The following is a 19,497-nucleotide window of genomic DNA, read 5'->3' on the forward strand; positions in this document are numbered from 1 at the left end:
CCTATCCTCACCCCTCCCTTGTGTGCTCTCGCTTTTATCGTGTGCTCATAGTCTAATCCCATTGTTGTGTTTGCCCTTGATTATGCGATCTTAGGTAGTATATACAGTTGTACAGTGTGCATCATATCTAAATATTAATTCCAAAAGAGTGATTGCTAATCAATTGAAAAGTTATAGCCTTGGTAACAGAGTTTAGAAAAACTTAATTTCTATCAGTGAGCTAAAATGTATCTTGAATTTTAATTTTTTTTGCCATTCTTTTCATAAACTACTTCAATCTGTCTGAGAAACAGACTCACCCATCATCTATGGCAATGCATTCATTTTAACTTGAAGAAAATACTTTTTAAAAAGTGTATATAAAGAATTTAATTCATTTTCTTTAAGAAAGGACATATTTTGGAAATTAAAGTACACCTGCTTGTTCTATTACTTCAGGAGAATTTGGAGAAGTCTGTAGTGGCCGTTTGAAACTTCCAGGGAAAAGAGACGTTGCAGTAGCCATAAAAACCCTGAAAGTTGGTTACACGGAAAAACAAAGGAGAGACTTTTTATGCGAAGCAAGCATCATGGGGCAGTTTGACCACCCAAATGTTGTTCATTTGGAAGGGGTTGTTACGAGAGGTAGATATCAGTTATTTCATTTATTCATTGAATGGGCTGTCATAAATTGGTGTTACTGTGTACGTAACAAAAAATCAAGTTGCGAACATTATGTATGAATCAGCTGTGAATATTGCTTATTCTAAATGACTGGGGTTTTTTTTTGTTTATATGTAACTAATAAAAAACAGTTCTTTTATACTACCTCTTTGGAAAAAAAATCAGGGATAATGAGTACAGGATTAGAGTTGAAGCAGAAATGTAACAGATGGAACCACTAATAAATATTTTTATTTAGCTTCAAAATCTGTAAAAGTAATACAATTCAGTCTTTTCTATATAAAATATCATTTTATTTGAATTTTGTTAACAAGAAGACATTGGCATGTTTTGGTTTAATTTTATTAAACCAAAATTTAACAAATTTGGTTTAATAAAATGTATGAAATTTGGCTTAATAAAATTTAATAAAAATATGAAATGTGCTTGTGGAACATAGTCACGATTCCATAAGCACATTTCAAACTTTTTAGCTTAGCAGCAACAAAAACATTAGAAACACTCATCTCTTACCTATTCAGCCTCTCATGAGAGCACCATGTATTTTATTGTGGATACAAGAAAGAATACCTTTGTAGTTTAAGTTACAACTTCTGAAATAATATTATCCTTTTTACATTTTAGGGAAACCAGTTATGATTGTAATAGAATTCATGGAAAATGGTGCCCTTGATGCATTTCTCAGGGTAAGTACCAAAGTTATCCTTCCATTCCAAACATACTATGTATCTGCCAATATAATTTTATAAACATGTTTTACATTGTAAAACATGAACATGATAAGCTATAAGAGGTCAGAAATTTATCTCTAAAAGCCAGATTAATAATCAGACTTGTAGACTAGGTTAAGCTAGAATATTTTGAGCGTTTATTATGTGATTAAGAATCATTCCTTGTGGGTGGTAGGGGAGGGGGTGGGGGGAGGGGGGAGAAATGAACCAAGCCTTGTATGCACATATGAATAATAAAAGAAAAATGAAAAAAAAAAATCATTCCTTGAAGTTTGGAGGATACCTGAAACCTTGTAATTTGAATGTATATCACAGAGCATCATATAATTTTTAAATTAATTGTGTGTAGCTTTTTTGTAAATGATATATTTTGAATGTGTAAAGAAATAAATTTTTATTCTCCAAGACTTTTTACATGTTAACATTTTTTCCAAATGGCTAAGAGAAAATAACTAAAGAATAAAGTGTCATGGAATGCTTATTTTATATCACCTAGAATGACACATTCAACCCAAATTTGTAAGCAATCATGGGATTTACAGAAACTTTAATTATTGTAACATTGAGATGTACATAACGCTCAGTTTGCCGGAACATCACCCAGCTAGTTCATCAGCTAAGCCAATGTTCTCTGTGCTTTGTGTTTGTATTATGTTGTAGAAATCTACAGATTAAAAATAACTTAGACTCAGGAAGCTGAGACAGGGAGATTGTGGCTCTGAGGCCAGCCTGGACTAGATAGCAAGACTCTCTCAAAAAAAAAAGTAAAAAATTTAGAAATAATTGGTGACCAGTCTGGTTGCAAACACTCTTTAGTCACATTTGCTGGTATATCTACATTAGAGAATCATTGCTGCAAGTAATGATTCTCTCAGACATGAAACAGAAAGAAAAGAAATGAAAACAAACCAACCACTGTCAATCATTTTTTATTTCTGAATTTTTCCTTTTTCAATCAAATATTTTCCTTTTCCTTTTTTAAGAAAAACACTTTAATATATGTGTATTTATTATTTTACATGTTCTTAGATTATTTATAAAATTTCTTGGCACGTGGGGAACACTGAACTGTCAGAGGTAGTATTTTTGATTATTCTACTTCCTAAATTGACTGAAAAATCACCGTTCACAATTGGACTTGTGTAATCTCAAACTATTATTAGTTAATATTAAAGCAACAAATTAATATAAGTAACTAAATGATTACCACCCTGGCTCTTACTTTTGCATGTGCTATGTTTTCCCACAGTTATCTATGTTGTATAGAAAAGTAATTTTCTATATATGTCTTACGATACAAACATAAAAGACAAGTGTGAAGACACTTTGATGGTGTTTTTTGTCTTATTTAATGTGCACTTAACTGGACTTTTATTTTGTCATCCTGCAGAAACACGATGGGCAATTTACAGTCATTCAATTAGTAGGAATGCTGAGAGGAATTGCTGCTGGAATGAGATACTTGGCTGACATGGGATATGTTCACAGAGACCTTGCAGCTCGTAATATTCTCGTTAACAGTAATCTTGTTTGTAAAGTGTCAGATTTTGGCCTGTCCCGGGTTATAGAGGATGATCCAGAAGCTGTCTACACCACTACTGTGAGAAAAAGTCTATTACTTACCTCTTCATATTCCTAAAATTTTCCAATCAAGAAAGTAGGGCTTAATGAGAAACTTAACAGCAGAAAAGAAGCAAATTGACCTAAGCCTTTTTTGAAAAGTCATTGTTGTTATTATATCTATATCTAAGCTAAAAGAGAAGTAATAAGAGTGGTATTGCTTACCTTATACTGGGACATCCTATAATTATTTTACAGTTAATACAACAACATCTAGTTGCTAACTAATAATTATAGCAAAAAATATGACCATATTTGAAGTAAAGATTCTAAAACTGTTTGCTCTGCCAGCTCATAACTTACGTGATATTGGAACATAGAAAAATATTTCAACATTTGTTTAAATATCCCATATTTCTCTCCATTTTGCTAGTAACTTGGCTTAATTTGCCATTGACTATTCTTCAGACACTTGATCTGAGACTATACAAGTCCCATTAAACAGTTGCTTTAAAAATGAAAACTTGTAATGAGAATCTAATAAAGAGGTTAGCAACTTTAAATATACTGAGAGATTCATGATGAATCTACCCATGTTGCTGAGCTGCTAACCAGGGTAGAAACATTTTAACAGTAGCTTATGTCATGGCCATAAATGATGTATAAGCTATTACACATATTTAAAATACTACCTTCTTTTTATCACAGGGTGGAAAAATTCCAGTAAGGTGGACTGCACCTGAAGCCATCCAATACCGGAAATTCACATCAGCCAGTGATGTGTGGAGCTATGGAATAGTCATGTGGGAAGTTATGTCTTATGGAGAAAGACCTTATTGGGACATGTCAAATCAAGATGTAGGTGCTACACTATGTTCAAAAAGGGAATTAACACATTACTTTCATTATTATTGGAACATATCATTTAATGGCTCACTAGAAATAACTTTTATAGAATTATAATTTTTTTAGTTTTCCATAATTTTTATCACAAATTACCACAATAATTTCCATAATCTGCTTCTTATCTTAATTTTATTTTGATTTTCATTTTGAAGAATTACTTTGTATTTTTCGGTTTAAATTCTGTGGTCATAAAAAGAGACTATAAAGAATAATACCTCTTAATAAAGATAATGATACTTTGCTTGCAGCATTGTGGGAGAGCCACAAAAGTAAAAGAATTGTTTCAGGAGAGTATAAAGAGAAAGTGTGTTTCATTTTGCCTTTTAAACAGATATGCTGTAAAAAAAAATCTGTTGAATTAAATTTTAATTTTATGCTTCAATCTAGATTTTATAATCAGTATTGGTAAGTGTTTCATATTGATTTTCAGACCGTAACCACAATTTGAGTAGTCTTGGAAATTTAAAAAACTAATACTCATTGAAAGTGGGTAACATGCTGCCATGATAGCATACTAAAGAAGCAGTTATTCTCTGAAAAAATCTGACAATCCATGAGGGTATACATTTATACAATAATGCACCCTAGGTAAAAATAAATTTGCCATTTTTGGGCACTTAAATATTGGCAGATGTTTATAGTACAACCTATTGAAAATGTGAGTGAAATTTAGATAAACGTAGAACAATTATAATTCTAAGGTACATTGGATTAAACTAGAAATCTGAAGGGTGCAGTCAATAGCTGATGAGAAATTATCCAGAGAATACTTTAACAGTCCAGAAGCAAATAGAAATGCATGGGTACCAACCAAATGGACTCACTTTCCTATAACAGAGATGTGGCTCATTGACTGTGATTAGAAAGGAAGATTACATCGGGGCAATGTAATGAAAAGCTTCCTTTTGAAGGCGTTTAGAAATGATACACATGCAAATTCTTGAAGAGTGAAGTAAGAAATATCTCATGTTTAAGAAATGCTTGCATTGCACCTAGAAAAAGAATGTGACTAGCAAACTCGCTTGGAGTTATGTACTCTTAAGGCATTATAAACATGAACAGCAAAAGAAACTGACTGCAGGTGAAATTGGGTTATTTTTCAGAAAGAGAACCTGAAAATGATATATCAAACTGATGTCTTTGTGTGCACTTTTAGAATTACTCATATCAAGTTCACATGGCTTTTAAAACCTATAGTTATTATTAGACAACTATTGTAGGACTACCCATATGTTTGTGGTAAGGTTATTTTTATTCTCCAAATTTTTGCACTAACTGAAAAGTTCATGCCAAAGAAGAGAAGGTTTTTAATCAGTTAAAGATTTTGGTATTTTGAATTGAGCGATGACATGAAACTTCTTCATTTGTTTTTTCATTGTTTTGCTTTATTTTTGTTGTTTCAAAGATGAAAGTCTAAATGATGCATACGTTTGACACAGGCAAAGTTGTTAATATTTGACAGGTCTCAGTGTCAAAGATTTCATTGCCTGTCAAAATGTGGGCAAACAAATCCTTGGGGCACAGAAAGAGAAATATTTACATTCCCCAGATACTTTCCGACACCTTCCTTCTATACTAGATTCAAACATAAAAGGATTGACAGGAAAATACAAGATGACTGAAATTCAAAGTTCACTTAATTTCCAAAGGAAATAATTGAAATGGTTAAGAAGGAAAATAAGTATCTCTAGTTTTCATTTTTAAAATGACCTAAGTATGTCTTTTATTTTTCTTGGAAATGAAAATATAGAATCATAAGTGATTGATAAAATGCTTTAATTGATCAAATGAAATTAGTATGTCTCGACTGAAGCTCAGTTCTAACTTCAATGTTAAACACCATCCTTTTATTTTTTTTTCATCTTGAGGGTCTTAATTAAATTTGGACACAGGTTTGTATAATAGTAGATTATCTACATAGTTAAGATATATAGTGAAACTGATTATTAATATCCCTGTTATTGAACAATATTCATTACCCTATAATTTGGTTGTTAAAGTACTATTTTGTAATTATGTGATTAATTTTCAACGTGCAAATGGAGAAAACCAGATAGTTCAAAATAATTGGGGAATAAAATTTTCTAGAGAAAAACCTTTTCACTTGGAGTCTCTGGCAGGAATTCAAGGGACTGAAGAGATCTGTGGACCCGGGATACATATGAGAGCTTATGTGTATATGTGAAGATACTGTATTTTGGGGGGAAGATTCCTTTAATCAGATATATACAGCACATACTTGTGTGTGTGTTGCTGGAGATTTAACCCAGGGTCTCATGAATATTAGGCAAATACTCTACCTCTGAGCTACACCCTTTGCCCTCTAGGTGAATGTATTAAGAGAGCCAATTCTCTTTGCCTTGCTTAAATTTAGTACCTAGTCGTTTTCCAGTGATTTTTAGAAAGCCCTCAAATTTCAAATATCTTGGATTTTTAAAAGACTTTTAATAAAGCACTATAAAATCAAGACGTAAATTGCTACTTATTTCTCTAAGCAGGTACACAAAAATTCCAGTGTGAAGACTGGATATGATGAGGTTCCTGTAATTACAATGAGAAAAAGTAGGAAAGGGAGGTGTAGAATTTAACTAGCCTGATTTTTGTCAGTAAACTTTAGCTCCACTCTGGACAGAAAATAAAGAAGAAATGTTTGGGAAAGGATGCTATGAACATGCATGACCAGACCAATACCCAAATACATGATCACTTCATTAACATTTAAATGAACACTTGTTTTATTTTTCATGTGTCAGTTAGCTTTATTGTGTTTTTATTGCAAAGGAAGCAGTTTAATCTAGATAATTGTTAATAAAATTAAGAGATTAATTTGCAACTTTCATTCTTCAGAAATTTCTGCAGATATTTAGTCCCTTTTTTTAATGGCCTTTCACAGAAAAATCTTCATGTGTGGTCAAACATAATAAAAGTTGCAGAAATTAAAATTCTCCTGTGGCTTTCACAGCAGCAATTTTTTAATTAGATTTATATCTGATGAGCCCAAATAAAGTACTTACTTTCAAGTTAGGAAATTTTGATATTATGTAATTTTTTCTGTTTATACTACTCAGTTATTCTTTCTTATTTTAAGCAAGACTAATAAATTGTTAATTTTGCTACTAGGGTAAGCAGAAGGATGGTAAGAGAAAATAAAGCTTCCACAAAGATATAGAACATAAAGATAATCCTTAAAGCCGTCCATTAAAATTCATTTAAGAGCTTTGAAAATATAATATACTTCTATCTAAATTTGTTCTCAGCTATATTTTGACTCCTAAATTTGTCCTTTTAAAACTCACCACTGGTTTATGACTTTGTAGTTTTTCCCATTAAGATGGAAACAAAATTGTGATTTTTTTTCTTTTTTGAAACCTCAACATAATCCCATAAGTGGAGTTAAGCATATTTAATTGCATAAAATGTAGGTCATGTTATTGTGAGGTTAATGAAATGAAAATGAGCATTGAGCAGAAGACAGAGCCAATCATGTTATATCCCATTTAGAGTTATTACAGACCCATTATCATGGGGTCTTTCTGTGCTCCTTTTTCTCTTAATTACAGTAGTCCTACTGTAATAATATGGAAACACTTCTTAGCACATAACTTTTGTTTTTATTTCTAAGCATTTTTGACAGTATAAGCTGAAGAAATGTCCTCTGTTATTTCCCAGAAGTCTTTTTAGGAAATGTCATTTACCTTTATCACTTCTTATTGTTCTGGTAACTTTTCTGGATGTAGAAACACTTATAAGGTTTTTCTTTGAACTTTATTTGAAGAGTAAGGATAACTCAGGGCAGGCAAATCCAACAGGCTTCTGGTAATTTCAGAAAAGATGTTTCCAATGAATCCATTAGCTGTTTAACCTGTGGGCTTTGTTGTTTCCAAAATATTTAATTTTTTGCAGAAAACACTTCTTTTTTTGCAGGGAGTAGAGAGTGGGGAATGGGACTGGGGTTTGAACTCAGTGATTCCAGTTTGCAAAGCAGGCTCTCTACCACTTGAGCTACACCTCCACTTTGCTGTAGTTATTTTAGAGATGAGGGTCTCATGAACTATTTGCCTGGGCTGACCTTGAACCACCATCCTCCCAATCCCAGCCTCCCATGTAGCTAGGATTACAGGCATGAGCCACGGGTGCCCAGCTCAGAACATTTTATTTTCCTAGTTGAAATATGAAGTAGTGGGTAACTCATGGCTGTAATCAAATAGCCTACATGTAATTTGTCTCCTTTTACTAGTAGCCATGTAGTATTGGTCCTTTCCTTTTTTCTATGTGCCACCGGTTATATAGAATCAATGTAATAATAATAATGCTTACCTAATAAGAGTTTTGTAAAGCATCAAATGTGATCATTAGAGCCAAAGTCCTATCAATCATGTAAGTATTCAATAAATATTTATTGCAATTGCTAATTGTGTATTTAACAAATAAGTTGTTTTTCTGATAAGCTAACTAAATAAAAACTCGAGTTCAGTTCATGGCCAAATCCTCTGTTATTGGCCAGTTTGTCATCAGAGGATATACCTTGGATTACAGCAAACTGCTCTAAAAGAGGAGTTCCCAGCAACAATTTTGAGTTTTCCTCTGGCTAGGGACCTGATTATCAATACGAAATTTACATTCCCAAATTCCACTCTCATGCTAGGACATCACTTAAAGATTTATATTCTCCAACCACTCCTGTAAAAGTTTGTAACCCAGTATATCTTTGAACATATCTAAAAATTTTGTTTTGCATTGAGATCAATATTTTTTACTGCTACAACAATAGGCTTCATCAAATTTCTCTAATGCAGTTGGATGCCTACAAAAATTTCTATGTTACCTCTTTCATTCCTCTAATTCTTTTAATGGTACTACACTTTGTTCATTAGCACAAAGATTTAAGACTATACTAGACTCAAACTCAAGCATCCTAAATGCTGTCATAAAACCTTGAAGCCCTGATAAAGAGTATTATGTCAGAACCATGAAAAGATTTAGTTTTAGATTTTGAAAGATTATTTGTAGGGAAGGTAAAAAAAGAAGTGATCATTTTACCAGCATTGTTCCTTTCAGGATACTTGAGGAAGCTACAAGCAGGGAAGTAGATTAGAGGTGGTACAATATAGTGAAAAATGATTAATGTTGTGAGTATTAGAATGAAACTTTGTCAAATCAGAAAGATACTATATGTGTTCAAATTGAAGCAGCCTCATCTATAAGGAAAGTCACTTATTTTTCAATGGGAAAAAATGCCTCCTTGGTTGTTTATTATGTGGTTATTTTGAAAGCACAATGTTTTGGAAGTTATGAGTTTATTTAGTCACAATATAAACTACTCTTTAAATCATTTAACTTAGGTTTCCAAAAGTACCTGGTATTTACTTTTATCTAAATTATCTAACATTCAGCAACTTTGAATCTAATACAGAGTTGTTACTAGAATGTTAGACAAAATCCTATAAAATCTTCTGTTTTAAAAACAATTTTAAAAATATAATTCATCCTCTACTTATATACTTGTGATTTTTCCAGAGTTACCATTTGTGCGTGTTTGCTTCTAGGATATGGGATATTTTAGAGGAATGTTTTCAGTGATACCAACATTTGTAATCATAGAATTATGAACAAGGAAAACATTTTAATTCTGTATATGACCTCCATTAACACTCAGTATTATGACCAGTTAGGTAAGGTCACATAAAGCTAAGGTATTTTCTCAGTAATTATTCTTTAAGTAATATTTAAGTACTTAAATTATTCTTTAAGTACTTAAAGAAACACCCCACATTACGAGACTTTGTAAAGTCTTAACTAAGGGACACTAATTTTATCACACATAAGGAAAAGAAAAAATATTGCCTAGCATTTATTATATGTTATAGTTAGGACTTAGAATCTTCAGAAAGTGGTAGTTAATTGGCTATCCATATAAGAGAAAAAAAGAATGTAGGACTTTCTCAACTTTCGTCTGGGAAAACTAGAAGAGCCGCTAATTGAAACTGGAAAAGGTTGAAGGGAAGGTGATAGGTTTAATTTTAAATTTATAGATTGTGAAATATCATTGAATGATCCAAGTGAAAATGTCTAGTAAACCCATAGGGAAACAAACTAGTACCATGAGAAAATTTGTGCTAACATTTTATACTTTCAGTACTTTTCAAAACTTATTGTAATTACGTCTATCTGTTTACCTTTGGACCTTATCAATTCACTCATACATATATTTGTTAATTTAAATTTTAAAAGAGTACTCTTACTTTTTTCTTATATATAGATTTTCTCCAAAAGTTGTTAATGCCAGTTGTGTTATTAATTATATCCCACATTTTTTTACATTTTAATGTGTTATTCTTTAATGTCAACATGCATTTTGTGGATGTTTCTCCCAGCTCATTAGCATTTATTAAAACCACCTTTTGGTCTGCCAACCTTTAGCATCATTATCTTCAAAAACTCGATGTTACGCTTGATTTCTGTCTGCTACTGTGAGCTAACTGAACTTGGAGTTAGGAAGGAAGGCGATCACCTCTCATAAACCAATTCAAACTACGTACTCCATTGTATCTAATAATCTTGGACAGCAAGTCTCATATTGTTTAAAAGAATAGTGTGCTTGGCGATGCGTTCTGTCACGGTACATCACATATTTTCATACCTTGTTTAAAGGTGTTGTTTGCACTCATCAACAAGGGGGTCTTTTTTAGCTTGCTCTGAATAACTCAATCTCCTTCTCTACTTGCAATTATATTTTAATTTATGGGTACGTGTGTACACTTACAAGTATATTCAAGTGAAAGAGATCTGTTACCTGTTACCTTTTGAAAACCTCTGGGATGGTATTACAAATATTTCCATCTCTTATGCCCTTGGTGAACTTATTGATGTTCCCCATTGCTGAGTTAGCTAGGAAATGTCATCATATCCTGCATTTCATGAACCCTGTAATAACATGCTTAATATTCATGGATGTTTGGGAAAAAAGCAAGTAAGTCTTCAGCATAAGCAAAGCTTCACTCTTATCTGGATAAGTCATTTTGCCTACCAAGCTATTCATTTTTTTGTAATTGAACCTCAGTTGGTAATGTTTTTAATATCCTCTTGGCTATTAGGTTATAAAAGCAATAGAAGAAGGTTATCGCTTACCAGCACCCATGGACTGCCCAGCTGGTCTTCACCAGCTAATGCTGGATTGCTGGCAAAAGGAGCGTGCTGAAAGGCCAAAGTTCGAACAGATTGTCGGAATTCTAGACAAAATGATTCGAAACCCAAATAGTCTGAAAACACCCCTGGGAACTTGTAGTAGGTAAGAAATTCCTAAGGGAATAGAACTGAAATGAAATTCAAATATTTTTACAAACCTTTTATTTCCTTAACCTCACCCCAATAGCAGAGTGATTTTTGTGTTCAAATACAAATCTATATTAAAGGTATTGTGTTTACAGAAGGTCTTTTTTCTTTTCAGATGGCTTACCTTTAATTAGAGTTCAAAGAGAATCCATTCATTGTTATTTTTTTGTTTTGATATTATTAGCTTTCTTTCTTAGAAAACTTTCTAAACTAGCTTTTTGTGATAAGTTGGCATTTCATATTTTCAGACCAATATTACTATTATGTGGATTTAATTAATATTACCCATTTTTCTGTATATATATTGTCTATTGTTTGCTTTGAGTTGTTTAATGGGTCGGTAAATTAAAGTTTATAAAGTAATCCAACACATTTAAGAAGTACATTTCGGACTTACAGCCATGAAAACGAGTTCCTCCATCTTAGCCCTTAGATTGTCACACATGATGCATATTAGGGTTTACTCAGCTTCCCCTGCGATTCAGCTTCCAGAGCTGATGCTCTGATCTGCACAGGTGGTAAGCCCAGCCCTTGTGCAGGTGTATTATCTCCCAAGGTGCTCACAGGGCACCATCAGTATGGCAGATGCATAATAGTTCAATAGCACCCCTGTGGCCTGAACAAGTTAGGACATAGCCAAACATGTTTCCTTTACTCTTAGTTAACTTTTTAAAAGGCAAGTGAACAAATATTTACTAATTCCAAATATACTTAGCTGTACTTTTAAGAAGAATCTGGTGGTCATCCCATCTAAAATTTAAAGTCAAGAATGTGTAGTTACTGTGTAACTGTTTTAGGTTTGTATTAGAATATATGTTTATTTGTTATTGTATAGTCAATTAAAATATCTTAAGTCTGTTTCCTATACCTCTATTCTTTTATGAGCCAATACACTCTTTGGTAAAACGTATGAATATTTGTTTTTCTTTTCTTTTCTTATCTAGGCCAATAAGCCCTCTTCTGGATCAGAACACTCCTGACTTTACTACCTTTTGTTCAGTTGGAGAATGGCTACAAGCTATTAAAATGGAAAGATATAAAGATAACTTCACAGCGGCTGGTTATAACTCCCTTGAATCAGTGGCCAGGATGACTATTGAGTAAGCTTAAATTTTTAAAATTATATTTAAAAACTTATTAGGTTCAGTATACTCTTTGTATATTAGCTTACCTTTTTTGTAGTAAAGGTATACGAATCATAAATCGAAGAAACAGCATTTCTTTTCAACGTACTTACTATTTAAATAGGCCTTTGACCATACATGTTATTACCATTTTATTATGTCAGTATTATATATTCGTTTTACAGATGATGAAGCTATGTCTCAGATAATTTAACAGTCTTCTCTAAGCTAGCTCAACTAGTAAGTGACATTTAATTTGCCTACTGAACCAGTATTCTGTACACAACCCAGCGAGGCTTCCTCTGCCATTATCAAAGCACTATGAGTTTTAGGTTCCTATTCACCAGGGAAGCTTTCTCCAAAACAACTTTTAAGGTTGCTATGACCATGAACTTAAAATAACTAAATTTTCCTTTCTAACTGTATCACTGATTATATCATAGAAAATCTATTTAATACCTTTGCTTCAGTATCTCAGAAGAGAAGAAGACCAGCAATCAAATACTCTTTTTGGTATATGCCAGGAAATTACATGTACATGAATTTCAACTTTCACACACTATCTTGTACAGTTTATTTTTTTCTAACTAACACATGGGTAAGGTTGCCACGCTTACACCTAGCTCCCCAAAGTAATTGACACTTCTGAAAACTATCACAGCTATGAAATACTGTAGTACTGTACTGAAATACTGGAATACTTTAGCCGATTTTAAATACCTAAGCTTGACCCTTCTGTCTATTAGGAAAAGCAAAAGTACATCAGTAGTTAAAATTAACATATTTCAAATATAAGTTGTTAAACACAGTATTGCACTATGTTTTTAATAGTTTTTTTCTAATACCTTGTCAAATGACTGAACTGAAGTGAAGCAAGCTTGCAACTACTAATATGCTCAGAATTATCCACTTGATAATTAAACTCAGTATAAATTTTTGTGTGGTCACTGATGGTTTCCCAAATTTTCTATTAGGTTTTAGCAAATGTTTCCAGTCATTGTATATCCTACTTTTCCAACTAAAAAATTAAAATCAAATGTGATTTAAAAGTACTTTTCAAATAACATAACCTTTTAAGTTAGTAATGATTATTTAAGATTTTATTAATTTTTATATAAAATTTCAGATCAGTTGAAATAATACCATGATAAAATGAGACCTGATTTGCTAGGCTTTTACAAGGTTACTAACATGACTCACTGAAAGAATACCCAGGAACACTAAGATTTGTTAGCCTATGATAAACATGCTATCCCATTAATCAGCTGATGACAGTTTTGATCCTTATAAATTCTTTGTAAGGTACCTAATAAAAATTCATTTGTCTCTTTCAGGGATGTGATGAGTTTAGGGATCACACTGGTTGGCCATCAAAAGAAAATCATGAGCAGCATTCAGACTATGCGAGCACAAATGCTACATTTACACGGAACTGGCATCCAAGTGTGATCAGAATTGCTCCCTCAGGGAGTTTACAGACTGCGAGAGAACAGTACTGGCCTTCAGTTACACAAAGAATGCTGCTACAAGACAGTTGATATATGGGGTCCTTCCTACAGTGAAGAGAAGAGTTAAGAAGCACCTATAGACTTGAACTCCTAAGTGCCACCAGAAAATATAAAAAGGGAATTTAGGATCCACCACTGGTGGCCAGGAAAACAGCAGTGACAATAAACAAAGTACTACCTGAAAAACATCCAAACACCTTGAGCTCTCTAACCTCCTTTTTATCTTATAGACTTTTTAAAATGTACATAAAAAATTTAAGAAAGAATATATTTGTCAAATAAAATCATGATCTTATTGTTAAAATCAATGAAATATTTTCCTTAAATATGTGATTTCAGACTATTCCTTTTTAAAATCATTTGTGTTTATTCTTCATAAGGACTTTATTTTAGAAAGTTGTTTCTAGCTTTGGACCTTTTTAGTGTTAAATCTATGACACATTACTACACTGGGTACCTTTGAAAGGATCTCACATTAAAAAAATACATAGCATGATTGAATATATAACTTTGTCAAAACATTGGTATCCTCTTTGTGCCATTGTATTCTGTTTAATCAGTGCTGTTTTGATATTGTTTGCTAATTGGCAGGTAGTCCAGAAAATGCAAGTTGCCAAGAGCTCTGATATTTTTTAAAAAGAAATTTTTTTTGTAAAAATCAGACAATACACTAACTTTTCAATGAAAAAAAAAGCAATAATGATCCATAAATACTATAAGGCACTTTTAACAGATTGTTTATAGAGTGATTTTACTAGAAGAATTTAATTAAAAAACTCAAATTTTAGGTTTATGTCTATATGAAAAAAGATGAGGCACTTCATCTAAAAGATGTTGATGAAGGCAAGTGTCTGAAAGCAAGAACAATCCAGTGTTATCTAAAATTTAATCTGAGCACATCAAGATTGTTTCAGTCTTGTGACATTAAGAAATTTGGGAGAAATAGTTAACATATATTTTATATTCTTTTCTGTTCAATGCATTCCAAACACGAAAGTAAACCATTAAGTTTAATATTAGAACTCTGAAGCATAATAAAAGTTCACAATTTTCACCTTTCAAGAATAAATTTGCTGCACAGCATATCACCATCGCAATTAAAAACAAAACAAAGGTCTTTTATTTGTGAACACTGATGCAAGAAATCTGTTAAATGAAAGAACTCTTTTTACCCTAGAAGGAAGAAGTGAAGGATCTGGCTTTTCTTTTTAAAACTTTATTTATTAAATCATATTATTTGATTACTGTGTTAGAATTTCATAAGCAATAATTAAATGTGTCTTTATAGATATTTCAGGAATGTATACATATTGTGAGTAATGCTTTCGAAAGTTATGGAAATCATGATCTACCCCAGAATTGAACTGTTGTACTTCCAAAGAAAATTGGGCTGTTTATAATGGTTTTAATAGAGAAAGATCCCAGGGATCGGTCATAATTGGTCTTGTTTGATAACGTGGACCTCCACAAACAAACAAACAAATAACAGAAACAAAAATCTGTAAATGTTCCTTTGTAAAACTTGTAAATTTTATTTATACTGTCTTGTTTTGTACACACATTTCTCTGTAGTGAGCTCTGAATACATTGAAAATGCACTATATTTTTCTATTTTACTTGCAGAGCATCACAAAAGAACAGGTATTTTCAGTGCTACATAATGTGTTTTCCCACATTTAGGACCAAAGATGGCTATAGAAAAACTCAAATGGATTGCTTCCCAAACCCCTCCCCACCCTTTTTTTTCTTTTAAATCACTGTACAGTGTTATTTGATATTTTAATTTATTTTTGATTGATTGACTAGAAAAAAATCATTTTAATTTCACTAAAATGTTTTTGTCCCTAAGGAAAAATAATCTGTAAAAATAATTTTAATTAGCATAATACAGTCACCTAGACACTTCCATTTGTAATCTTTGTAATAGACTGTAAATATATTTTTGGAACTATAACACAATGTGCTTGAGGGTTATTTTTCAGTGTCTGCAGTGTATACAAGTGTTTATACTAAGTACTGCACTTTACAATTCTAATCAGTAGCATTGGCCTTTGTGAGAATGAGTGAACGAGTTTGAGTGAGTGTTCTCAATTCCGTTTGGATTCTGGACTCACTAATGATGAAGTTCATTTCTTGTTCATAGCTTAAGGTGCTTATTTTTTCTATTAAAATTAAATTTTAAAAAGCCATTCTAGAAATAGAAGACATAGTATGGTACATGCAAACGGTGTCTTTCCTGCTTTTTTCTAGCACTAGATTTATAGTTGAGTAGTCTTTCTTGAGTAGAAGGGCAGACTAAAAGTTTTTTTGAGTTTTTTTTCAAAAATAACTTTTTCCTTCAGCAATATACCTCATCTGCCTTAAATTTTTTACAGCTCTTTACAGGGAAAGGGGAGAAGGGATGGGAAAGACACACAGCACAATAGGAAGTGTATGATTACATCACTATCTCTTGTTTGTAGTTTTTTTTCCCAGTCAACATTATGATTTTGAAGTACATGTATGTGAAAAAAATATGAAGAGAAAAAAATTAACATTGTAATGCTGATTGTAATACTCTCTTCCAGAAAGAGATGAGATGGTATAATGATAAGAATGTACAACTTGCACCTTGAAATCGTTTTTTGATAAATTAGTGCTCAGGGGAGGAAAGGTACAGAAAGAGAACGTCAAACAGAATTACATAATTATGAAAATGCAAAAGAAAATGGCCTCCTTGCTTTAATACAGCCACCTTTTATAGAATGCTGTCTTCACACTTGACCTGTGTTTTGCATTCAGTACTGAAATAAAAGTAACTTTTATTACATCTGAATCTAACATTTTCTCAGCAATTGACCTGGGCCTTGTTTACTAGAACTGGTGGTTTATGCTTGTCAGAGCACTCTTAGTTGAATCATATTGTATACTTATGTAATCTACATTAGCTAGTACTATTTAGGACTATATTTTAATTGCTCTTCTTATTCGTGTTTTTAAGACAATTAAAATGGTGTAATTCACCTCTCTTTTTTATTTAGGTAATGCTGATATTCTCCCTTTTGTTTCCTGAGTAGCCTAAAACTGCTACTCACCAATGTGCATGTTCAAATAAATTACTAATGTGTATTTTTTTGCTATATGTGGAGAAATCATGGGGAATTTGGGGCGAGATGTGCTTTTTGTTGGTTGAATTTTGTCCCTCCTTGCCTAAGAAATACTACAGGGGTCATCCTTTTTTAAGGACAAACTGCTTTTGAACAGTGTCTTCAATGTATCAAGCACAAATAACTCTTTCTTCAACACGAATCATAAGTCTCTTTTTACCAACTTAAAATAATAAACGAATCTATTAGACAATGTAAAGAAAATCCTGTCTCCAGTCATTGGTGGATTCCTTTATGTCCCCCTTACACATTCCTTACTTTCTTTCACAATATTGTGAGACGAGATTAAGTTTTATTGAAATATCTCAGTGGCCTGATCTGAATACAAATAAAAATTAATATTCCTTGCTTCCCCTAGTCCTGGTATACACTGTTTTAATTCCACACTAATTAATAGTTACTGAATAACAAGACTATCTTCAAAGAACCACACTGTTGAACATTTTAGTTAAAGCCTGCTTATGTTTGCTCCTGAAATTACTACTGCATGATACTAACAAGAATATTTGCATAAGGAGTGAAATATTTTGTCATTGGGCCTTGACAGGTATGTTGAACATCTGATTTCGTACAGAAACATGAAGAATATTTGCATTTTTGCCAGCGGATGATGAAAACAGAATCTAGAGCAAGTAGAAAAAGTAAACTTTGGTCGTGTGATTTGGTTGTTTAGAACTGACACTGACTCAGTGATCATTTTAACTTGCACCTGATACAAGGAAAGCTAAGTACTCCCTACAGCAGCAGCATTTAAGCTCCAATGAATATGCTCCAATGAGTGAAAATAATGGCAAGTGCCAGATGAGGTGCTCTCACTAGCTATTGCATTTCTAATGCTTATGCTCAAGCTAGGCTGAACTACAATTCCAAGACAATTTTGAAATCCAGGCCTGTCTCTGTCCATTCCTGATATAAGTGCTAATGAGTAGCAAGGTGGTCAGAAATTCAAAACATGAACAAGGAAGAACAAAGACACAACAAGCAACACACTTGTTCATTTCACAGAGTGATAATTATATAGCTTAGAACACTGAAGGTATCCCCTATATTATCAAATTATCTCTTAAAATACTAGACTTATAAGTGGTACAAATATATACTATCTAACCAGAATTATTATTATTATCCTCCAGAATTATGAAGGCATTATTTTAAGATATATAAGCCCAATTTATAAGTAAAAATAATATGTTAATGTTTATGGCAATCATCAATAATAACTTTTTAGCAAAGCACTTATCAGCATTTATCATTTGCTGTATATTTTTATCTTCAGTGAAAACTCAGTGTCAATTTTGAAGAAAACTGCTGAAAGGAAGTTCAAAGTTTCTATGTGCAAATTCATCGCCACAGATACTAACAACCAAAGGCAGTACACAGTACCTAGCAAATTTTCAAGTTTCTCTAAAAGGCACATCTTCTTGGCCTTGTGTCTGTGTCCCTACAGTGGCCCCACCTACGTGTTTATACTGGTAATAAGGCATCTTAGCATAGCTGGAAGAATATGAGCAGGAAAATAAAGTATTTCAATAAGAATTTGGTAGGTCTCATTAGAGTTAAGTGCTGTAGGGCCTTTTTTTTTTTCAAGTTTCAGTGATTGAATATAATTAAATTTGTAATTAAACAATAAAAAATCTCTTCTAATTGACCTTGAGGTTAAAATAAATATAATTAATTGATCCAATTAAATTGGGTCTACTACACAAAGTTTAGTTGGTAGGGATAAGTAACAATAGGCTAATATTTTGTAGGTAGGTTACAATAAAAAGGATTCCTTAGGTATGAAACTGTAGCAGGAATTCCTAAATTGTATGATTTAGCAATGTAACAAGTATGTATAATTTATTGTAAATGGAGCAAACAAATTTCCATCGCACACAACTTGCACTTATATTTCATTATTCCAAATTTACCAGGATTCTTCTTGTACTAAAGATTGTTTTTGCTCTCTTTTTGAAATTCACAATAATAATTAGGTGTCTTTATAGAGTTCACATATAACAAAAATAAGTGCAGTATATTTTTCAAAGTGTACTTATAGACAGATGTATTATAGATCTTTCTTGAAGATGCTCATAAGAAATGGTCACATTTGTTTTAAGTAACACTGGTTCAAGTTTACTTAAGGACAAACACACTGTTCAAGTCTCATCATTTCAATACAGAACCTAAACTACAAACTCTGAAATAGAACTAGAGAACAAACAGCAAACTCTAGAAACAACAATTTCTAGAAAAAGAAACTAAACTACATGAACATACCTGGTGCTCATTTAAATTATATGCTTTTTAATTATTTTATAATAAATAAAATGAGACAAAAAACTCAAAAACACTTTTAAAATGTAACATGAATTTACAGACACTGTAGTTGACAGCATATAATCCAAGACAAATTACCAATGAAAGTTCTAAGTCTAGCCTGATATTCCCTAGTCAGTATGCTAGAAAGAGACACCATTTACATTAAATATCAGATAAATATAAAGCTAAAATATACTCTTTCCAGATGAAATAAACTCACACT

General features: G+C 32.2%; 1 protein-coding gene across 4 annotated transcripts in view; it reads left to right on the forward strand.

Moving 5' to 3' along the window:
• The window catches only part of Epha7 (EPH receptor A7), a 161,925-nt gene extending 144,591 nt beyond the window's left edge, over nucleotides 1-17,334 (forward strand). For 3 of the 4 annotated variants that reach the window (XM_074077998.1, XM_074078007.1, XM_074078014.1), the window contains exons 11-17: nucleotides 439-624; nucleotides 1,288-1,349; nucleotides 2,785-2,994; nucleotides 3,663-3,812; nucleotides 10,955-11,148; nucleotides 12,137-12,292; nucleotides 13,651-17,334. In XM_074077998.1, the coding sequence (XP_073934099.1) occupies nucleotides 439-624; nucleotides 1,288-1,349; nucleotides 2,785-2,994; nucleotides 3,663-3,812; nucleotides 10,955-11,148; nucleotides 12,137-12,292; nucleotides 13,651-13,765 (1,073 nt within the window). In that variant the 3' untranslated portion in view covers nucleotides 13,766-17,334. The remainder of the gene's footprint in view (nucleotides 1-438; nucleotides 625-1,287; nucleotides 1,350-2,784; nucleotides 2,995-3,662; nucleotides 3,813-10,954; nucleotides 11,149-12,136; nucleotides 12,293-13,650) is intronic. The other variant, XM_074077994.1, reaches the window with a different exon arrangement.
• Nucleotides 17,335-19,497: the final 2,163 nt, after the last annotated feature.

Source organism: Castor canadensis, chromosome 1, assembly GCF_047511655.1.
Source record: "Castor canadensis chromosome 1, mCasCan1.hap1v2, whole genome shotgun sequence".
Classification (NCBI taxonomy): Eukaryota; Metazoa; Chordata; class Mammalia; order Rodentia; family Castoridae; genus Castor; species Castor canadensis.